The sequence below is a fragment of the Aethalodelphis obliquidens genome, unplaced genomic scaffold (assembly GCF_003676395.1).
Source record: "Aethalodelphis obliquidens isolate GAN/ISIS:26980383/991018 unplaced genomic scaffold, ASM367639v1 scaffold8, whole genome shotgun sequence".
Classification (NCBI taxonomy): Eukaryota; Metazoa; Chordata; class Mammalia; order Artiodactyla; family Delphinidae; genus Aethalodelphis; species Aethalodelphis obliquidens.
The window spans coordinates 27,268,640-27,289,417 of record NW_020837952.1 but is presented as its reverse complement, the minus strand read 5'-3'; the positions used below and the strand labels follow the sequence as shown (position 1 = coordinate 27,289,417).

The 20,778-nt window shown below is 35.3% G+C and overlaps 1 protein-coding gene across 9 annotated transcripts in view; it reads left to right on the top strand.

Annotated features, from left to right (window-relative positions):
- LIN7A (lin-7 cell polarity scaffold A) overlaps window positions 1-20,778 on the top strand; it is a 378,990-nt gene that overhangs the window by 80,346 nt on the left and 277,866 nt on the right. For 4 of the 9 annotated variants that reach the window (XR_003432919.1, XM_027107104.1, XM_027107105.1 and 1 more), the window contains one exon: window positions 6,475-6,552. The exons of 3 other annotated variants lie outside the window; for them this stretch is intronic. Coding sequence is in view for 1 of the 6 variants with exons in the window: in XM_027107104.1 (XP_026962905.1) it covers window positions 6,475-6,552 (78 nt within the window). In the remaining 5 variants the exon portion in view is untranslated. Of the gene's footprint in view, window positions 1-6,474; window positions 6,554-9,212; window positions 9,477-20,778 lie in introns of those variants that run through there. 2 more of the 9 variants (XR_003432920.1, XR_003432921.1) reach the window with 2 other exon arrangements.

Genomic DNA, 20,778 nt, shown 5'->3' with positions numbered 1-20,778 from the left:
CTGAGAATCTCATGGGATGTGTATGAGTATGGAATTGTATCTTTGAAATAGTATAAAATTTTTATACTGTTGTGATGGGAATTTGAGGTTTCAATGTTTATTAATATTTTTAGAATCTGTCTAATTTTATATAGTTGATGCTCAAAATTGTGTGTATATGCTGCACAAAATTAATTGCAGAAAATGTTCATCATGTATTAAAAATCTCCATTTGGCTTGGTATAAATAATTGGATAAAGTATCAAAAATATTAAAACAATCTTTAAATAACCAACAATAAAATAGCAAACTGTGGTCTTTGACAGAAAATGAAATCAATTTTGAATTTGTGCTATCTGCTGTTGTTTGATATGAACTTTTGCTTGACATTGATAATGTTAACAAATACTTATAAAGGTAAACAAAACTAATTTAGATACTTTAATTTTTGACCGTTTAAAATACACTATTTCAAAATTTAGAGAAAATGATTTTTCTAATTTAAAAAACTTTGTGTAAAATATGCAACAAAATTGAATTTCTAATAAAATGAAGAAATTAAGAAAATTTAAAATATTTGCATAACTATTATAAAGGAGAAGATTCGTAGACAACTAATACTGAAACTAAGTTCTATAGATACTGTTTTCTGGCTATTATAAATTCCAGGTATGGTCTTGATGGAATAGAGCTGAGCAAACTGTGCAAGGCATATATCACTACCTTACATTTTCCTTATAATATCCTAGCAATGAAACAACTCAAAGAAACATGTATGGTTATAGATGGTGCAGTATGAAATGGGAAACATCTTGATATAAGTAATATAAAATTATATTAATATAATTAAATTAAGTATTTTTGAAATAGTTTCAGTGAAATGTTAATTTTTCAAGTCTTACCCCCATTACAAATATTTGAACATGAAACTTTATAGACTAATTCCAAGTACTGCATTATAACTTTATAAACAGTTCCAGATAAATTTTTCCAAATTGAAGTTTTTAAAGCAAATAAACATATTTTAAGCACTGTAATATTCAGCAAAGGTCTAATATGGCAATATTGTCAATAGAATACAAATTATGTGAAAACCTTGATTATAACAGTGTAATGAGTAATTTTGCTGAGGGCTAAAAAATTAAATTATATGAAATAAATATATAATTTATAATTTGCTTTGCTTTATTACTCATCCAAATACTTTCCTCTTTTCAATAGACTAACGAGTATGTGACGTAATATTTGAATTTGTTCATTTTTGGAATTTTGCTGACCTTCGGTAATAAACATTACCAAAGCCTAATAGATATTTTTCAATGTGTTTATTATGAAGTGATATTTGTCAAAGTAGAAGGGAAGAATATATTTCATTTAATAGCCTGTAGTCATAATTTATAAGTTTCAGATATTTAGTCTTATTGTATATGGACCTACATTTGTAATGTTTTCCAAGTTCAGACTTGCTCTGAAGGAAGTAGACATTTCTATTTTTACTAACCTTGTGAAGAAGCCAATCAGAGTATCAAAGTATAATTTTCTAAAAGTTAAAAATATAACTCACAGAAACATAAAGTAAGCTCAAGTCAAAAACATTAGTGAGGGATTAAGCCAAATGTTAAGCTGGTTCAATGGAGTATAAGAAAGAACAAAGTATGTACTACAGAGAGAAAAAAAAATGCTGAAATGACATTGCTAAATTAAATACAAAACTGTTTAATAGACTCCAGGACCATAAAATGTAACCTTTTGGGTTACCTTTTCTATCAGACAGAAATCATTTGTATCTCAAATGGACAAAAATCATTTACAGTTTAACAGTCTTCTAAAGCTTAACATTTAACTACATGGAGTGTGGAACTTTGTCAGTAGTAAATAGTTAATCAGACAAAACCGAATCCTCTTAGAGAATTAGATAAGCCTTGAGCAGACCTGTTAAATGGTACTAAAGTATGTCATGGAAAGGACGTGCAGTCATTCTTTTGCATCCCAAGTTTTGGATACTTTCTCTTAGTAAGGGAAAAGAAACAAAAGCTGGGAAATTCAGTCTTGAGAGGGACTTCTTCTCTAACTGGAGCTTGGGCAGTGAGCCAGGAGGCTGATGAATAGAGACAGACTCAAAAACATGCCATGTGGTAAGAGGAAATTGGCCCCGGCCATTTAGAGGCAGGTCTGAAACCAGGCCAGGAGGTGCCCGATGACTGCGACTCTTCAGGGATGGGCCTGGACTGGCACACTCCAAAAGCAACCTTATTTTGTTGTAATTATAATTTATTCTGTATTTTCAAATCCTTTTTTTATCTTCAGCCTTCAGTAAAATCCAGCCAAGTGGTAGCTTCATATTTAGCTGTGTTGTGGGAACTTAAAGAGAGAGTCTCTTTGTTGTTTGGGTGAAGTATTCATATTAGGCATAGAGAAAATGGGGAAGGCCAGTGTTTTTCCTCATGCTGAAGCCAGAACAGTGATAGTAGCAGTGGCTCAAGGGAATGTGACCAGAAAGAGAAATTACTCACCATTGAAATTGTTGGTTATACAAAAAGGAGGAGCTATGTTGATCAAATGTGGCCAATACCAGTGGCAAGAGAAGATCAGGCCATATGAAATACCTGGGCAGGTATGTATCAGAAATACTTGGAAGGGGGTCTTGGAAAAAATTAGCTTTTTCCTTTGGACAAATGAAACAGGTTCCAGAGCACCTGTGCTTGTTGAATTGTAGTACAGTGATTACAGGTATCAACTCTAGAGTTATATTGCCTGGGTTCAAATCCTAATTCCACCTCTTAATAGCTATATCAAGTTGATATTATCTAGCTTCTTTATGTCTCAGTTTCCTCATCAGTGAAATAGGTATAAAGCATACCTACCACACAGGATTGTTATGAGAACTAAATTAATATCTTTCTATCTGAAAATAGTTAAAATGGTACCCATCATATTGTATGTATTTTGGTAATTTTTCTCCTGGAATAAGCTCTATTCTTGCCTTCCTTCATTCACTTTTGAACTTTAGAAGTAGTATCCTGCAAACCGATATATTTCCCTTTTTAGTTGTGTACAGAATTTTGGAAAGCAAGAGGAAGAGAGATGCCATCTTTCCTTGCCTTTGGAGATGCCTTCAGCAGAAGTAGTAGCAGTAGTGTCACATAGTCTCTTCTATGGGAGTGGGAGTGTGGCTCCCAGGTTCCCACTCATCTGCAATAACAGCAGGGACATAGCCTCCATCAGAGTAGTGGCAAGGCTGGGCTTCAGGGCAGGAATGGTGCCAGCTCTGGATCAATGGATAAAGCACTGTACTCTTTGGTTCACCCAGCTTTTCCAACAATTTTGTAACTAATTCTGCATTAAATCCCTTTACACTTGAAATATCTAGAGTGGTTTCTGTATTCCTGACTGATGGACACATCTATTATTGTGTCCATTATTATATTATATAATATATATTATATTATTTCCATTATTAATATCAATTATAGTATTAATATTATTATTAATATCCTCTGGAATATTATCTATGAACCAAAAAGTCTAACAATATAACCTTTTTACCCACCTTTTCCAATCTACTACTCTAGTCCTTTTTTCCACAGACTTCTTCCTTGAACCAGAGCATATATAGTGAATGATGAATAGTTATATAAACTGGTGTATCATTTAAATACATCACTGTAGGTTTATATCACTGATCAATGGCATAGTGGGTAGAGAGATTTATTTCATTTGACACCAGTCTAAGAAAGATCATATTATTTTGGAGAATGAACTTTGAACAATTAGAAACAATTAGTAAAATCAGTAACAGGAGAGTTCTTATGTCCCATATAAGGCATACTGTGTGATTAACCTGTAATACTTTATCTTTCTCCAGCTCTCTACTGATTACCATGACTTGTAACAGTTTTAAGGAAGAAATATATACCACACAAGTAACCTTGTTTCACAGCTGGACTGCCTTGGTAACGGAAACTTTGATCAATGGATTTAGCATCCAAAATTATAAACTCATAGAAGGATTTGTGAATATGAGCGTTTAAAACTTGGGAATAATTCAAAAAACTGGTCTGGAAAAGACAGAATTGATACAGAGGGAGAGTACCTGGCTCAGCAATGAACTTAAAATGTTCTGAGAGATCAATCTGGCTCATATTTTTCCTTGGTTCTAATTCTTCCCTTTCTTCTTTTTGTGGTCCGCGGGCCTCTCACTGTTGTGGCCTCTCCCGTTGCGGAGCACAGGCTCCGGACGCGCAGGCTCAGCGGCCATGGCTCACGGACCTAGCCGCTCCACGGCATGTGGGATCTTCTCGGACCCGGGCATGAACACGTGTCCCCTGCATTGGCAGGCGGACTCTCAACTGCTGCGCCACCAGGGAAGCCCTGGTACTCTTGATATGATATAATGAGAATGATACTTTGCCTCTCTGGTCTTTCTCCACAAAATACATTATCCCGGTCTAATTATGAGAAAAATATCAGACAAATCCCCATTGAGGGATATTTTACAAAATATCTGACCAATATGCCTCAAAACTGTCAAGGTCATCAAAAACAAGGAAAACCTGAGAAACTGTCACAGCCCAGAGTAGGCTAAGGAGACATAACTACTAAATGCATTGTGGTTTCCTGGATGGAATTCTGGAACAGAATTCTGGAACATTAGGTAAAAAACTAAGGAAATCTTGGACTTCCCTGGTGGCGCAGTGGTTGAGAGTCCGCCTGCCGATGCAGGCGACCCGGGTTCATGCCCTGGTCTGGGAAGATCCCACATGCCGTGGAGTGGCTGGGCCCGTGAGCCATGGCCACGGAGCTTGCGCGTCCGGAGCCTGTGCTCCGCAACGGGAGAGGCCACAACAGTGAGAGGCCCACGTACCAGGAAAAAAAACTTAAGGAAATCTTAAACTATAGACTTCAGTTAATGATAATGTTAGGATTTTATTGCCACATTAATTGTAACAAATATATCACACTAACGTAAGCTATTAACAATTGCTTATATTGGAAACTAGGTTTGGGGTATATATGAACTCTGTGTTCTATTTTGTAATTCTTCTGTAAATCTAAAACTATTATAAAACAGAATGTTAAAATATTTGGTAGAACACTTGAAAAGTCATTATATTTGGATGACCATAAGTTACATATTTAGATGTAGAAATTATTTTACCATATAGATCCAACAAAGCAGAATAAAATGAAGAAGGAGTTCTAAATATGTTTATTCTTTCATGATAATATACCATGCTAAAATGTTTTGTTTGGAAATGTTTGCAGCTTTTGCCTATGTAACTAATGGGCTTCAATCCTAAAAATGCTAGAGAAATAAGAAACTATATTTCAAGTGGAAAAGACAAAAATCGCAGGAAATAACAGGCATGCTCTGAAATATAATAAAGTCATTGAGGGATTCTATATAATAGCAGTACAAAAAAGAGAGAAGGACACAGTTAAAGGGTAAAATCTACTGGGGACACATTTAATTCAAGTATTGTATTTTGGAAACTACCCAAAAGCAGTAAGAGAGTTAGCCTAACATCTGGGAAATCACAGTGAGCAATACAATAGAATGGCAGTTCATTTGTATATTGGGAGGAAAAAAAATCAGTATAATAAGGAAGAAAACAAGGTTTTCCTACATATAAAGGAAAAAAAAATAGTCTACACCATAAACATATTTCCCAAGTAAATAATTATCTCCCAGGTAGAAAATGTGTAGCTTGTAAGGTGCAGCTTGAAATGCAAGGACAAGTCTATGTCAAGAATACATCTAAAATTGACGCACAGTTCATTGCAGAGATTGCTTTAAAAAGTTTAAGCAAAGAAATCCAAAGCTGTCTGAAGCATTTCAAATCTGTGACAAAATGCTTAGTTATAAAATGATGTTTCTAAGCCAAATTAAGCCACACTGGCAATCTTACAGAAAGAGAAACTGATATTTCGCAAGGGTTGTGTCACATCATGTTGGAATAAGGTATCACTGATACCCTGGGTCTCTGATGCTAGAAGTGAAGTGATAGACCCTGATTTAATCCTCAGGAAATATCTTTTTCAGTCTATTTGAAGATAAGGAAGCAATCTAATCATTTGGAAGACCTATGATAGTCCCTTCAAAAGACATATTATTAGGAATGTAGTTAACCACAAATCAGTGATTTCAAGGGCTTCCACCAATATAATAGAAAAAAATAATTTAGAACCATCCTGCCTTTGCCTAGAAAATAACTTTTTTTGTTTATTTGTTTGTTTTTGTTTTCACTAATAATCTCCATTTATTGAGAGTTTATTCTCTACCAGGCAGCACCAGGCTAAGTTACTGACCTTATTTCACAGATAAAGAGGCTTGGAGAGTGTAAAGAGTTTGCCCAAGATTAAGAGCTAGCAATTGGGGGAACTGGGGTTTGAACTCAGGCGAACTTCAGAGGTAATAGATTCACGTGACAGAACATTAGAAAAGGTACACAGGGGAATTCAATGAAAACTCCCCCTTTTCCCCACGTTCCCCAGCCACACATTTCCCTCCCCAGAGACATCTGCTTTTGCCGTGCTGTGGATCCTTCCAGAGAAATATTTATACCCCAACATGTATGTATCACAATTTATTGACTAATCTGTCCCACTGATTTGAAATGTCACTTTTATGGTATAATAGATTCTTATATGTATTTATATTACTCTTTTCAGAGCTGTCCTGACTCTTTTTTGCCTATCTTTTATGTTTGCCATTTCTCTAAAATTCTTTTTATCTTCTTTTTGATTTAAAAAAATTTTTCCTTTTCTTGTTTCTTTCTCTTAAGGCATTATCCATTATGTTCATTCACTCGTATTATTTTATTTAATTTATTTAATTAATTAATTAATTTAGAAAATAACTTTTTTAAATGGATAGTCCTCAAGCAACTCAAGCAATTTAACTTTATCTATTCATGATGCTAGATCAGAGAATATGTGTTAAATAGAAAAAATATTTATTAGTTTTTTGGTACTCTATGCTAATACTTAAATATAGAAAATCTATACAATGTGCTATTGTGAACTTAATTGTCAAAATAATTTTCAAAATCTGATTTTATTGATTAACTCCAAATTGAGTATGTAAATTCTACACATGCTTACTTTGGCCTGATGTCCATAGTTTGAACATTTTTTTTAAAAGCAACTAATAATTCTTTCAATGAAGAGTAAAACACTAAAGGTGAAACAGACAGACTGATTCCTGTGATTGTTGGATAGTTATGTTGTTTAACTTCTTGGCTAAAGGAATTAATTTTGCTTATTCCATTACAGCCTTAGCACAGATCATTATTAACATTCATTTATTTAACAAATATTTATTGATCACAAATTTGCATCAGGCATTGTGGTAAAATTCAGGGGATACAACTGTAAACAACATCAGAAAAGTATCCTCATAGAGCTTATAGTCTAAAAAAGAAGACAGATATTAATTAAATAATCATATAAGCAAATATGAAATTGCTCTTGTAATAATTACTAGGAAGGACAAGTGTGTGGTGCTGTGTGATTTAGTCAGACTTGGAGAAAGCTTCTCTGAGAGTCACACTTGGGCTCAGATATAGTGAGTAAAAGTTCACTAGACCAAGAGAAGAAGGAAAATTTCCCAGGTAGAGGGTAGAATGTATGCTACTAACTTATGGTGGAAGATAGTTTGGACCATGAATAAGCTTTGAGGATCATGGTAAGAATGTTTGCCTTTATTTTAAGAGAGTAGGGAAAGCATTCAAGAGTTTTAACCCAAAGTGACATAACTATTTTTGCATTTTAAAAATGTCATGCAGTCTATTATGTGGAAAAATGGTGAGATGACGCTGGCCTGGATGCAGGTAGATTAGTCAAAGGGTTATTATAGCACTCAGGAGTCAGTTTTTGAGAAGATGAGCCATGATGTTTTTACTGGAAATGCTAAAAAGTGGATAGTTTTGAGAGCCATTTAGGAAATAATATATGCTGGATTTGGTAATGGGTTGAATATGGGGGTGAGAGATAGAAGAGATTTCTGGCTAGTGTAGCCTAATGAGTATTGGAGCAATTCATTAAGACAGACTATAAAAGAAGATTATTAAAATGTAGGGAAATACAATGTGTAATTGATGATTCCATTTTGGGATGTTGACTTTAAGATACCACTGAGACATACCAGAAGGGATGACCCAAGTAGCATTTCCAGAGTGACAGAGTCAAGATCTCCAGAAATCTACTCCCCATAAAAACAATGAGAGGGCTTCCCTGGTGGCGCAGTGGTTGAGAGTCCGCCTGCCGATGCAGGGGACGCAGGTTCGTGCCCCGGTCTGGGAGGATCCCACATGCCGCGGAGCGGCTGGGCCCGTGAGCCATGGCCGCTGAGCCTGCGCATACAGAGCCTGTACTCCGCAGCGGGAGAGGCCACAGCGGTGGGAGCCCCGCGTACCGCAAAAAAAAAAAAAAAACAATGAGAACAATAGCAATAATGCTCAAAATCAATTTTTTAAAAACTCTGGAAGTTAACTAAAAGCTTGCAACAATTACAGAAGTCTTTATGCAATAAAAATGGCTGAATCTCAGTAAGAATAGTAAGTATTGTAGCATTTTAACTTGCCTTACTCCCATCACCCACTTCCCAGCTCCATAGTAGAACTGAAAACCCACAGGCTCACAACTAAACAGCTGTAACAACCAGCAGTCTAGCAGCCACTGGAGGGACAGAATGGTTTTGGATTTTCCTAAAGTCTCATCCCCAGAGAAATGGTTATTATCTGACCTTTCTAGCAGCTCCTAGGTAAAGTTTCATTCTTAGAACTTGCCTTTATTTGACCTAACTCAGAACTCTCTATGTGTGAGTCTTATCTCCAGGGTATTTGTAGAAAATAGTTACTGGTAATTGTTTGATATTGCAGCTGCCTGAGGCAGTGATACTACTTGTAGCTAACAAGAGGTTGACCAAAAATCTCAAAAAGGAAATGGGGAATGAGATGTTTATTGGGGGATTTGAAAAGGACTGGCATATTCCTGAAAATCTAGGAGGCGATGCTCACATGCAGAGCTGTGCATATACCCAGGAATGACCTGAGAATGCCCACCTTTGGCTGATGTTGATGCTCTACCTAGGTAGGAAGTAAAGACTAAGCCAGAGATTTAACTGTGCTGGAGCACTGAAGGTGTACCCTAACACACAAACAAAGGGTCTCAGCAACACTGAGAGACTTACTGGTTCAGGGCCTTAACGCAAATCTCTGTCTAATCATTAGCTGATCACTAAGTTAACTGAGAAGAGACTTCGTTGGCTGGATGCAAGAAAGAACACAGACTGAATTAGTCCAAGAAAGTCACTCAACAAACAACTTTGCTGGTGGGGTTGTAAAGTGTTGCAGCCACTTTGGAAAACTGTTTGATAGTTCCTAAAATTGTTAAACATAGATTTACCATAAGATCCAGAAATTCTACTCCCAGGTATATGCCCAAGAGAAAGGAAAACCAATGTCCACACAAAAATTCATACATGAATGTTCATGGCAGCATTACTTATAATAGGAAAATAGTGGGAAAAAACAAATGTCCATCAACTGAAGAATGAATTTAAAATATGCTGTATGAATCAATGTGATACACCACATTAACAAACTGAAGGATAAAAACCATATGATAATCTCAATAAATGCAGAAAAAGCTTTTGACAAAATTCAACACTGATTTATGATAAAAACTCTCCAGAAAGTAGGCATAGAGGGAACCTACGTCAACATAATAAAGGTCATATATGACAAACCCACAGCCAACATCGTTCTCAATGGTGAAAAACTGAAACCATTTCCTCTAAGATCAGGAGCAAGACAAGGTTGCCTACTCTCACCACTATTATTCAACATAATTTTGGAAGTTTTAGCGACAGCAATCAGAGAAGAAAAAGAAATCCAAATCAGAAAAGAAGAAGTAAAACTGTCACTGTTTGCAGATAACATGATATTATATAGAGAATCCTAAAGATGCTACCAGAAAACTACTAGAGCTAATCAAGGAATTTGGCAGGATACAAAATTAATGCACAGAAATCTCTTGCATTCCTATACACTAATGATGAAAATTCTGAAATAAAAATTAAGGAAACACTCCCATTTACCATGGCAACAAAAAGAATAAAATACTTAGGAATAAACCTTCCTAAGGAGGCAAAAGACCTATATGGGGAAAACTGTAAGACCCTGATGAAAGAAATTAAAGACAATACAAACAGATGGAGAGATATACCATGTTCTTGGATTGGAAGAATCAACATTGTGAAAATGACTCTACTACCCAAAGCAATCTACAGATTCAGTGCAATCCCTATCAAACTACCAATTGCATTTTTCACAGAACTAGAACAAAAAATTTCACAATTTGTATGGAAAGACAAAAGACCCCAAATAGCCAAAACAATCTTGAGAAAGGAAAATGGAGCTGGAGCAATCAGGCTCCCTGATTTCAGACTATACTACAAAGCTACAGTAATCAAGACAGTATGGTACTGGCACAAAGACAGAAATATAGATCAATGGAACAGGATAGGAAGCCCAAAGATAAACCCACGTACATATGGTCACCTTATCTTTGATAAAGGAGACAAGAATATACAATGGAGAAAAGACAGCATCTTCAATAAGTGTTGCTGGGAAAACTGGACTGCTACATGTAAAAGAATGAAATTAGAACACTTCCTAACACCATACACAAAAATAAACTCAAAATGGGTTAAAGACCTAAACGTAAGGCCAGACACTATAAAAAACTCTTTGAGGAAAACATAAGCAGAACACTCTATGACATAAATCACAGCAAGATCCTTTTTGACCCACCTCCTAGAGAAATGGAAATAAAAACAAAAATTAACAAATGGGACCTAATGAAACTTCAAAGCTTTTGCACAGCAAAGGAAACCATAAACAAGATGAAAAGACAACCCTCAGAATGGGAGAAAATATTTGCCAATGAAGCAACTGACAAAGGATTAATCTCCAAAATATACAAGCAGCCCATGCAGCTCAATATCTAAAAAACAAACAACCCAATTCAAAACTGGGCAGAAGACCTAAATAGACATTTCTCCAAAGAAGATATACAGATTACCAACAAACACATGAGGAGATGCTCAACACCACTAATCATTAAAGAAATCAAATCAAAACTACAATGAGGTATCACCTCACACTGGTGAGAATGGCCATCATCAAAAAATCTACAAACGATAAATGCTGGAGAGGGTGTGGAGAAAAGGGAACCCTCCTACACTATTGGTAGGAATGTAAATTGGTACAGCCACTATGGAGAACAGTATGGAGGTTCCTTAAAAAACTAAAAATAGAACTACCATGTGACATAGCAATCCCACTGCTGGGCATATACCCTGAGAAAACCATAATTCAAAAAGAGTCATGTAACACAATGTTCATTGCAGCACTATTTACAATAGCCGGGACATGGAAGCAACCTCAGTGTCCATCGACAGATGAATGGATAAAGATGTGGCACATATATACAATGGAATATTACTCAGCCATAAAAAGAAACGAAATTGAGTTATTTGTAGTGAGGTGGATGGACCTAGGGTCTGTCATACAGAGTGAAATAAGTCAGAAAGAGAAAAATACCGTATGCTAACACATATATTTGGAATCTAAAAAAAAAAAAAAGGTTCTTATGAATCTAGGGGTGGGACAGGAATAAAGAAACAGACATAGAAAATGGACTTGAGGACACGGGGAGGGGGAAGGTTAAGGTGGGACAAAGTAAGAGAGTAGCATTGACATGAATACACTACCAAAATATAAAATAGATAGCTAGTGGGAAGCAGCTGCATGGCACAGGGAGATCAGCTCTGTGCTTTGCAACCACCTAGACGGGTGGGATAAGGAGGGTGGGAGGGAGACACAAGAGGATAGGGGTATGGGGATATGGGGATACGTATGCATATAGCTGATTCACTTTGTTATACAGCAGGAACTAACACAACACTGTAAAGCTATTATACGCCAGTAAAGATGTTAAAAAAAATTATGCAGGAGTGAATTGGTACGTCTTAGAGCAGTGGAGTTATGTTATAGGAAAACAACTTTTGAGTGGGATTTGGAACCTAACCCTCATATAAATTGCATTTAATGCCTAAGGTCCTGAGACTGATTCCTGTTCAGTGGGGCCTCAATACTTACCGACAGTCTGGAAAGATAGATGTAAGCAGTCAAGGTCATCTCCGTATCTTTTCCAAGAATAGTATGCATGTCCAACTGCTCACATGCAAGATTTAGATTAAAATCCAGTAAGCGTTGTCTACTGTGTGCCAGTGACACTTTATCTTGTTAACCTCCTCCTAAGACACAATTTATTTATATTCATTAAGTTTACAGAGGCTGATTTATTAAAACAGAATGGAGTAAATCCTTCAGGCAAACAGAAACGTTTTATAATTCTCATCCATCATTTGTTCTCTATTAGGAATTTTATAGTTGTTATAAAGTCAGGAAGAATAGCAAACACACTTACTGCATGCCAGACACTGTTTCAAACAGTTTACACAGATTATGTCATTTGACCTTCACAACAACCTATTCCATAGGTACCATTTATAATCCAATTTTACAGATGTGGAAACAGGGCAAGAGACATTGTCATTTAGCCAGGGTCACACAGGTTCTAATCATTGGATCTAGGATTCAAAATCAGCAGGCTGATTTCAAAGCAGGGACTCTTAACCTTGAAGCCATACTCTCACTGAGCACTGAGTGACTCACTCCTGAGGGTTTCAACTTTGTTTTGACTTAACACAGTACTCCTAAAATTTTAATGCATTTAAGAATTACTATATAAGGGTATAGACCCCAAATCGAGTTTTATAGGAGATAGAAGGGGTTTTTCAAGGGCAATCTTTTGCCTTACTAGCTGACTTTAAGATTAACCTTAGGAAGAAGCAATCTCACTGTAATTTGCAAAATCACAGCCATCCTGTGAAGTAAATGCAATGTAAGTAGAAGTCAGTCCTCCCTAACAGGGTGCTGGGATATGCCAATTACAGATAACTTATCTATTCATTAGGTCTCAGAAGTTTTTAGGTCACACTAGTCTACTTGCTGTATTGCAGGTGGTATATGAAATTTAAGATATAAAATAAATACTTAGAAATATATTTTTATTAGCAGTGTTGCCTTTTCAGACAAGTTTTAATCACTCTTCATTTATTTGTTCATTCATTTGTACCTTTCCTCTTTCCCTTCCTTCTTTCCATCTACTCATTATTCATTCACTACTATATTTTAGGTATGTGGACAAAATAAAACAAAATGAAACAAAACTCAAACATGGTCTTGTCCATGTTTAGCTTATGCCCTTTAAAAGAATAAGGAGTTTTCACATTTTTCAGTATTGGTTTAACTCTTAGAAACATGCCCAATGTTGATCAGTGGAACTGGATCTTTTGCCGAAAACCATAGAAAAATGTTAAATGCGTTGAATTATGTATTCATATTAATATATTAGAACTCTAATAGATAACATTCTGGTACAAGATAAGGATTATAAGAATCTCATTTGACTTTGATAAATGCATTTGTTTGTAATCACAATACTTTCTTTTACTGCTAGATAATAGAGATAATGTGTTTAGCCTAAAAATGTCCACCTGTTATCAAGCTGGGAGAATCAACTGCAATTGTCTATATTCTATTTTTATATGTCTACTTTTAAAATTTTCTTAATAAAAATTCCTGGATTTTAACTTCTAAACTATTCCAGTGATACAAATAGAATTAGGCAAATTTGATGCCCAAATGCTGCTGTGTCCAAATGAAAACTTCTAAGTCATGAGTAACACCAAAATATTAATAAATGAAACCTGTAGGAAGTAGAGATTCCAGGCCAGTAAGATGAGGAAGTTCAACCTACATCTCATTCTGGAGGAAACACAGTTACGATCCCTCATCGCAATAAAGTAATTCCCATCTGAAAAGGTCTCGTCTGATGGAGGTGTTGCCATGTTATATTTAATTTGTTTAAATTTTATAACGAACTTGTATTTTGTATAACCAGGAAAATGAGTGTATGACTCATGGTTTCTATACAGTTAAAAGAAAAATAAAAATCACCAATAAGCCTGTGAAACAAATATACAGTATAAGCCTTTCTACCATAGAAGGAAATTTGTAACTTAATGAAAAGTTGTTTTCCAGAGCTCTCTTTGAAAAGTTGAAGACACAAAAGAAAAGTAAGTTTTGTTTATTCCTCTTTAAAAAGGATTTTTGCATTTCATAAGATGACAACTTACAGTCCACAAAATGTTTTATATTTCTTTCTGCTACTTTCAGTTCCCTCAGGATTTGTGTAAATGCTTTCCAAATTTAGCAATGGAATGTCTCAAAAAATAAAAATTTGGAAGGGCAATATTAATATTGGTAAAAGGGGTGAACATAAAAGCAAACAAAGAAGTGAAAAATTTGAAGAGTGAGAAGGAGAATAAAATAATACTTAAGAAGACAAGAAGCAAAATGCAGGCATTCTTTAATTTACACAAACATTAACTTTCTAAATTAACAAAGTAGTGAAGAAACACTGATAATAAAGTCTCAGATTTAAAGAGAATTTCTACCTGGAGTTGGCGATAACTAGGCAGTAGTATCCTTGACACATTATTATACTATAACCCAGATCTAAATCACATTGTGAAGATGAGGACTCAGAGAATATGAAGGCCAAATTATTGAAGCAGCATATTTGAAGTCAGAGGTTCTTTGCTTACATAGAAGAAACTACTAGTCATTGAGTAGGTGGATCCCAAAGGAAACTACTAAAAAAGAAAAATGACCTGTCGGATGATAATTAAAATTACCTGGAGGCTTAGCATTGATGGTGTACCGCAATCCTTAGCATGCCAGGGAGACATATAGTAAAATACCTCTTTCCTCACAAAATTTGTTTTTCAATCATATTACTTGGTCATATTTTCGAGGAACTATATTTCCAACTCTGTATTGAAAATTGATAGATGAATGGCATTTTCTTTATTTTTAAAATGCCTTGAAAGTCAACTTCATGGACCGTATCTCTTCAATAACCTAAGGAGTCAAGGGAGGAAAACATTCAGACACGGGATATAAATAATAAGTGAAGAAAATACAAGTATAGAGATGAAGGAGAATTGAAGGGCAGAAGTATAAATGCTGCAATTTTACCTACACTTTTTCTCCTGAATGATGTTGAATGCAACAATTAACCTGGCTCTAACCTCCACCCACACCTCCCATTGACTCAGTGGGAACTCTTCACAGAGCAGCAATTATGAGCTGCACATAACACAGAATTGTTAACTTGCTCATTTGCATCTCTCCTATTTCCTAAATATATCATCTCATCTCCTACTATGAAAGTTCCACTGATATCAGATGCAGATACTTTATGTCTCAAGAGCTATAATATTTATATATATATCTCATATGAAAATGAAAGATTAAAAATCTCATATTTATGGTTAAAATATGTCTTTCACACATATGGATCTCTGTTTTATATGACCACTAGTCTGAATAAAAATGACAATCACTATGTACTAACACATTATGATGCTGAAAATCTAGGGTGGGAATTTTGTCCGCATAAAGACTTGGGGTAAGGAGAGGAAGATACCTCCCGCCTGATAATACAATTTCTACAGGCTCAGTAACATGTTCCATTTTTTTTCTTCAGGCTTTGTCTCTAATTTTAAAACTGATGTTAATATTAATTAGAATTGACATAAATGACCCAGTATAGGCACCACCATTTAAATCTTTATAGCCACTCTCTGTCCTCATCTAGTTCATTTTCCTCAAAACATTTCAACTGAATGAATGTATTATTATCATTATTTCAAAGCTTACCTTGGAATGAAGAAGTTTTCTCAATAATTCCCTAAAACGTCTCCTAATGAATATCTTATTTTCTATGTAATAGTAGTATTTTCATTATATCCTCTCCATAACAAAATCTCTCATTTTTTTTACTGTTATTTTATTGTTCTTTTTATACTACCTGGAGTATAAGGTAAGCTACTACAGTAGTAGGAGTTCACAAAAGAGCAAAGAGTTTGGGGGGATATATACAGTGACATTTTAGGGAAGATGTGAGGTGTTAAGAAATCTTGAGTCCTCAGAATTTCAAACTTTGGCCACTGCTTACTTTTCCTTTGTATACTAGAGATACTTCTTTAGCCAGAGTCAAAAGCCTTCAAAAAAGTAATGTTGTTTCATATCTTCCATGATGAACAATGAAGAAAATTGCATTGAGTGCTATGCAACCGATCAACCAAGCTATAGTTTGGTGTGAAGGCCTGTCTGTGTGACCTCAGATTGGGTCTTTTCTCTTCATATGTGACTAGAACATCACCAGTTGATATGGATAATTTTGACTTTCTGCTACTCTATTTAGAATTTGTAATCATTTTTCTATAATAAATTTTAATATACTGTTTCAAGAAGAACCTCCTCACCTTCCTGCTCAAAAACTTTAATGGCCATCTGAATAAATTCTAAACTTTTCTCAGTGACCTCCAAAGCCCCCTATGGTACCTGCCATTCCCCTTCCCTACCAGCTTCTTTCTAATCTTAATATTTTGCTACTTCCTTCACATCTTCCATGTTTCAGTCAAGTTTAACTGTTTCAATAATAACATACATGCCATTGCTTCCTGAGGCGTACATTTACACATTCTGTTCAGTTCAACTGAAATGTCTATTCAGTTCTGCCTCCACCTAAAAAATCCTTCTGTTTTCAAAGACGCAGCATAAATGACAGTCTTTCATGATGCCTACCATGTTCCATGTAATCCTTTGTTCATATATTTTAATGTTGTGGCACTTACCAAGCCCTACCTTATTCTGGAGATAATTATGACAGCTATATGTTACTGTAGGGCAGGGGTCACATTTTATCTATCCTTTTCTTGTAAATCTCCATAGAATATAGTAGAGCAAATATCTTGTACAAATGAAGCAATCAATAAATATAGTGACCTAATTTTTCATTGTAAAATGCATTTAAAGTGAAGTTTATCTTCTAGGAAAAATGATTATTTTACTCATTCTTTTATTCACTAGTGTTTATTGAGCACTGGTTTTATGCCAAGCAATGAATATACAGTGGCAAACCAAACATTGTCTCTCTGCTCATGAAATTTACAATCTAGTGTTATAGTGTAGTATAAAAAGGACTGAACTGATTGTCACTTGGCTTTCAGTCTGAGCCCTGTTCCTCACTAGCTAGGAAAAGTTGGGCAGATGATTTAATCTCTCTGGATCTCATTTTCCACTATTGGTCAGATTTGATGTTCTTTAACATCCTTATTGGCTCAAAAATATCATTATATTTTATTTTGACTCTGGAGGAGTACATTTGGGTGGATGCAACTTGTTCAGTAGTATATATGTCAATATCAATGCTGTCTTTTTTTTAGAATTAAGTTGCTTTCTCTCTGTTTGGACCAAATACAGTAAGAGCATGTGTGGGTATTTCCTAAGTAATATCAAATAGTCATGAAAAATAGTAATTAGCTTCAAACAAATATTTTAGTAGGCCTAATATAATGTACTAAATGTTAGTAATAAATATAGGACTGGTATGTATTGCTTTAGACAAATGATGACCATATTGAAAACTCGTGGCCAGGAAGTTCCCCAGAGTAATGAGTGTTCCTTCCATTTATGTTCACTCAATCAGGCAGTAATGATGGAAAAGATAACTTTCCCAAATCAGTTCTGTGCTTAAGAAGGAACTGAGTATACTAAAGAATGGCTAGTGTTTAAACATGCTCACGTCTCTCCTTAAACACACCATTAATGTTCCATTTTTGGAGAAGTCATTTCTGAATCCCTAAACATTGATTTAGGTTATAGATTCTCACTGTACCATGTACTTCCCTTAATAGCATTTGTAACTATTTTAATTGAGAAGTAATTCCACAGATACCAATAATTCCAGTAGAGTATCAGTGGTCTTGATTACTGCTTTATCTTCAGTGCTTTATCTTCAGTGCACAGGGCTTGGTGCGTAGCAGCCACTTGACATGAAACTATTGAATGAATGAATGAATGTATTTTCTTTCTCTCTATCTAACACACACACAGACACACACACACACACACACATACTTCCGAAGCAAATAGCTTTCATAACTACCGGTAATAAAATTTGCTCTTAAGCTTTAAAAAAAATCACCACTAAGTTGATTTTTTAAATATTTGAGGAGTGGAGCAGGAAGGAGTAGTGGAGGGAAAAAAAGAGAAGAGCTCATGATGGTGACCACTGTCCCGTAAAAATTGCTGAATACACACAGCCACCCATTCTCCTCCTAGGAGGCCTTCACCTGTCTTCTCCAGGGATCAGGAAAAGCAAGCACCTTAGATGCTGCCACTGCCTATTAACTGTACTGAAAAACATTATCCCTTGCATTAAAACTATATACCCGTCTTTTTTAATATCTCTGTATTACTGAATTGTGATAATGTATGTCATCAATTCATGTGCAGGGTTCAAAACTGACTTCAGTATGGAAATTCAAAAATGAATATTTGTGTGTCCATGCACGCGCGCACACACACACACACACACACACTTAAAGTACACACCAAATAGAAATTTTTAAAAAACACTAGTAGTCTTTTGGGATAGAGACAATTTTCATGACCTTTTGTAAATAAAAATTTGACACAGTGTGGTTGCAATAAAGATAAGACCAGTAGAGAGCACTACATGCATTAACATTTAAATATTCTTTTGAATAGTAACTAGTAACAACATTTAATGAAAGAATAGTATTTCTCACTTTAAATTTTACTTAGAGTTTTCTCTAATTAGTGAATCAATGTGTTACTTTATTTGAAAAAACAAGGTACTTAAACATCTTCTTGTGCTTTCACTGTGTTCCTATCTCATTTGGTGGTAATAAAACCTTCAATAGAACAAATATCCAAAAATGGATTATTTTAGGCTCTTAATTTTTTTTTTTTTTTTTTGGCCGTACGCGGGCCTCTCACTGTTGTGGCCTCTGCCGTTGCGGAGCACAGGCTCCGGACGCGCAGGCTCAGCGGCCATGGCTCACGGGCCCAGCCGCTCCGCAGCATGTGGGATCTTACCAGACCGGGGCACGAACCCGTGTCCCCTGCATCGGCAGGTGGACTCCCAACCACTGCGCCACCAGGGAAGCCCTAGGCTCTTAATTTTTAACTTGCTTTAGACGCTGTTAGTTTCTCAGTTGAAAATTGGGGTGATCATCATTGATTGACTGGATTGCTGGATGGTGCTTCATACCACATATTTTGAAGACAAAAATGGTCCTCAGTCTATGGCAAATAGTTTTTTTCAGTCACTTTGACATTTTAGGTTCAATTAAATATGACAGTTCTATAGAAAAGAGGTATCAATTCTCATGGGATAGAATGCCTACAATGAAACAGGAATAAAATGGCTGCAGGTGTGATAATCTGAGAGCATTATCATTGAAAAGGGCCACATTAGTCCTGGGTTATACGGAAGTACACAGTTATAACCGAGTGGAATTTATGCTCATAAAGATGATATAAACAAGAAAGATTTTCCTTCTTAATGCTGTTTGAGATAGCAAAAACCTAGAAACAGCCTGAAAGTTCATCTATAAGAGAAGATTTCAGTGGAATTTTTTGAAGTAGTTAAGAGATCTTACATATATAATGTATTGATATGAAAATATCACTAGATAAAATAATCAAGGTGTAAAATATGGTGTATAAGGCTATTTGAGTTATTTAAAAGATATGTGAACACACATGAATGTGTGTAGACACATATATATGTGTATGTACATATAATTTCTGAAAGAAGACACGAAAATCCCTGTTAACATTGGTTACTTGTGGTAAGATTTTGTAATACCTATCAAGAATTGTTTTCCATGTGCCTTGTCTTACACTTAACATTTCAAAAAAAATTCCTCGTTAAAAAGAAAATATATTAACTACATAAAAGACTTAATAGTTTACTTGCGTGTCCTAGGTTAAAAATGGCAGAGATTTGCTTACTTTCTCCATTTATTTGCAATTGCTTTGATTTGGGGTCTAGACAAAAATATTTGTTCGGCTTGATTTGCCACTACTGATCTATGCAAAATTCGAGGTGACAGGAACCTGATGATACTTAGAGTTAAAACATTTTTCATTTGCCTTATTTTTTAAATTTTTTTATTCTAGTTAAATCCTCAAGAAGCCAAAATAAAGCCATAATTGTATTTATTATTCAAGTAAATGCTTTGAGCAAGAAGTAAAATTAAGAAATCACTGAAAGAGGAAGTTTCTCAGAGATCCTGTATTTCAAGGTGGTGTCTTGCATAGCTGCGGACTTGGGGAATGGCACAATAAGATTATAAGCATCAGAAAGATCACCTACATGAGCAAGGGGATAAGAATTCATCGAGGACCAGAAAAGCAGGGAAGGCAGAGAAGCAGAGAATGGGGCACTTAGTTTAAGAAAAACATAATTTGACCCCACTGAGAAGTTATAGGAAAAAGATATTACACTTTATGCTTCAGGCTGAGCCTAAGAAAGATCACATTTAAATGCAAACTGATTAAAATTGTAGTGATTTTTGCTTTAATTTAGAGAATTGAAGGATAAAAATAAGAGTTTATAACTCTCTCCTGAATGTGCTGTCCATGCTAATGTTGCATTTTGCCCTCAAACTTGCTAATTACTGGCAGTATGGCCCTTAGCACACCTACAGTAAATTCTGTTACTGCCTCAATTACTGTATCATGTCACAATCTGGGAAGAATTTGAAGATGGCCTTTTCAT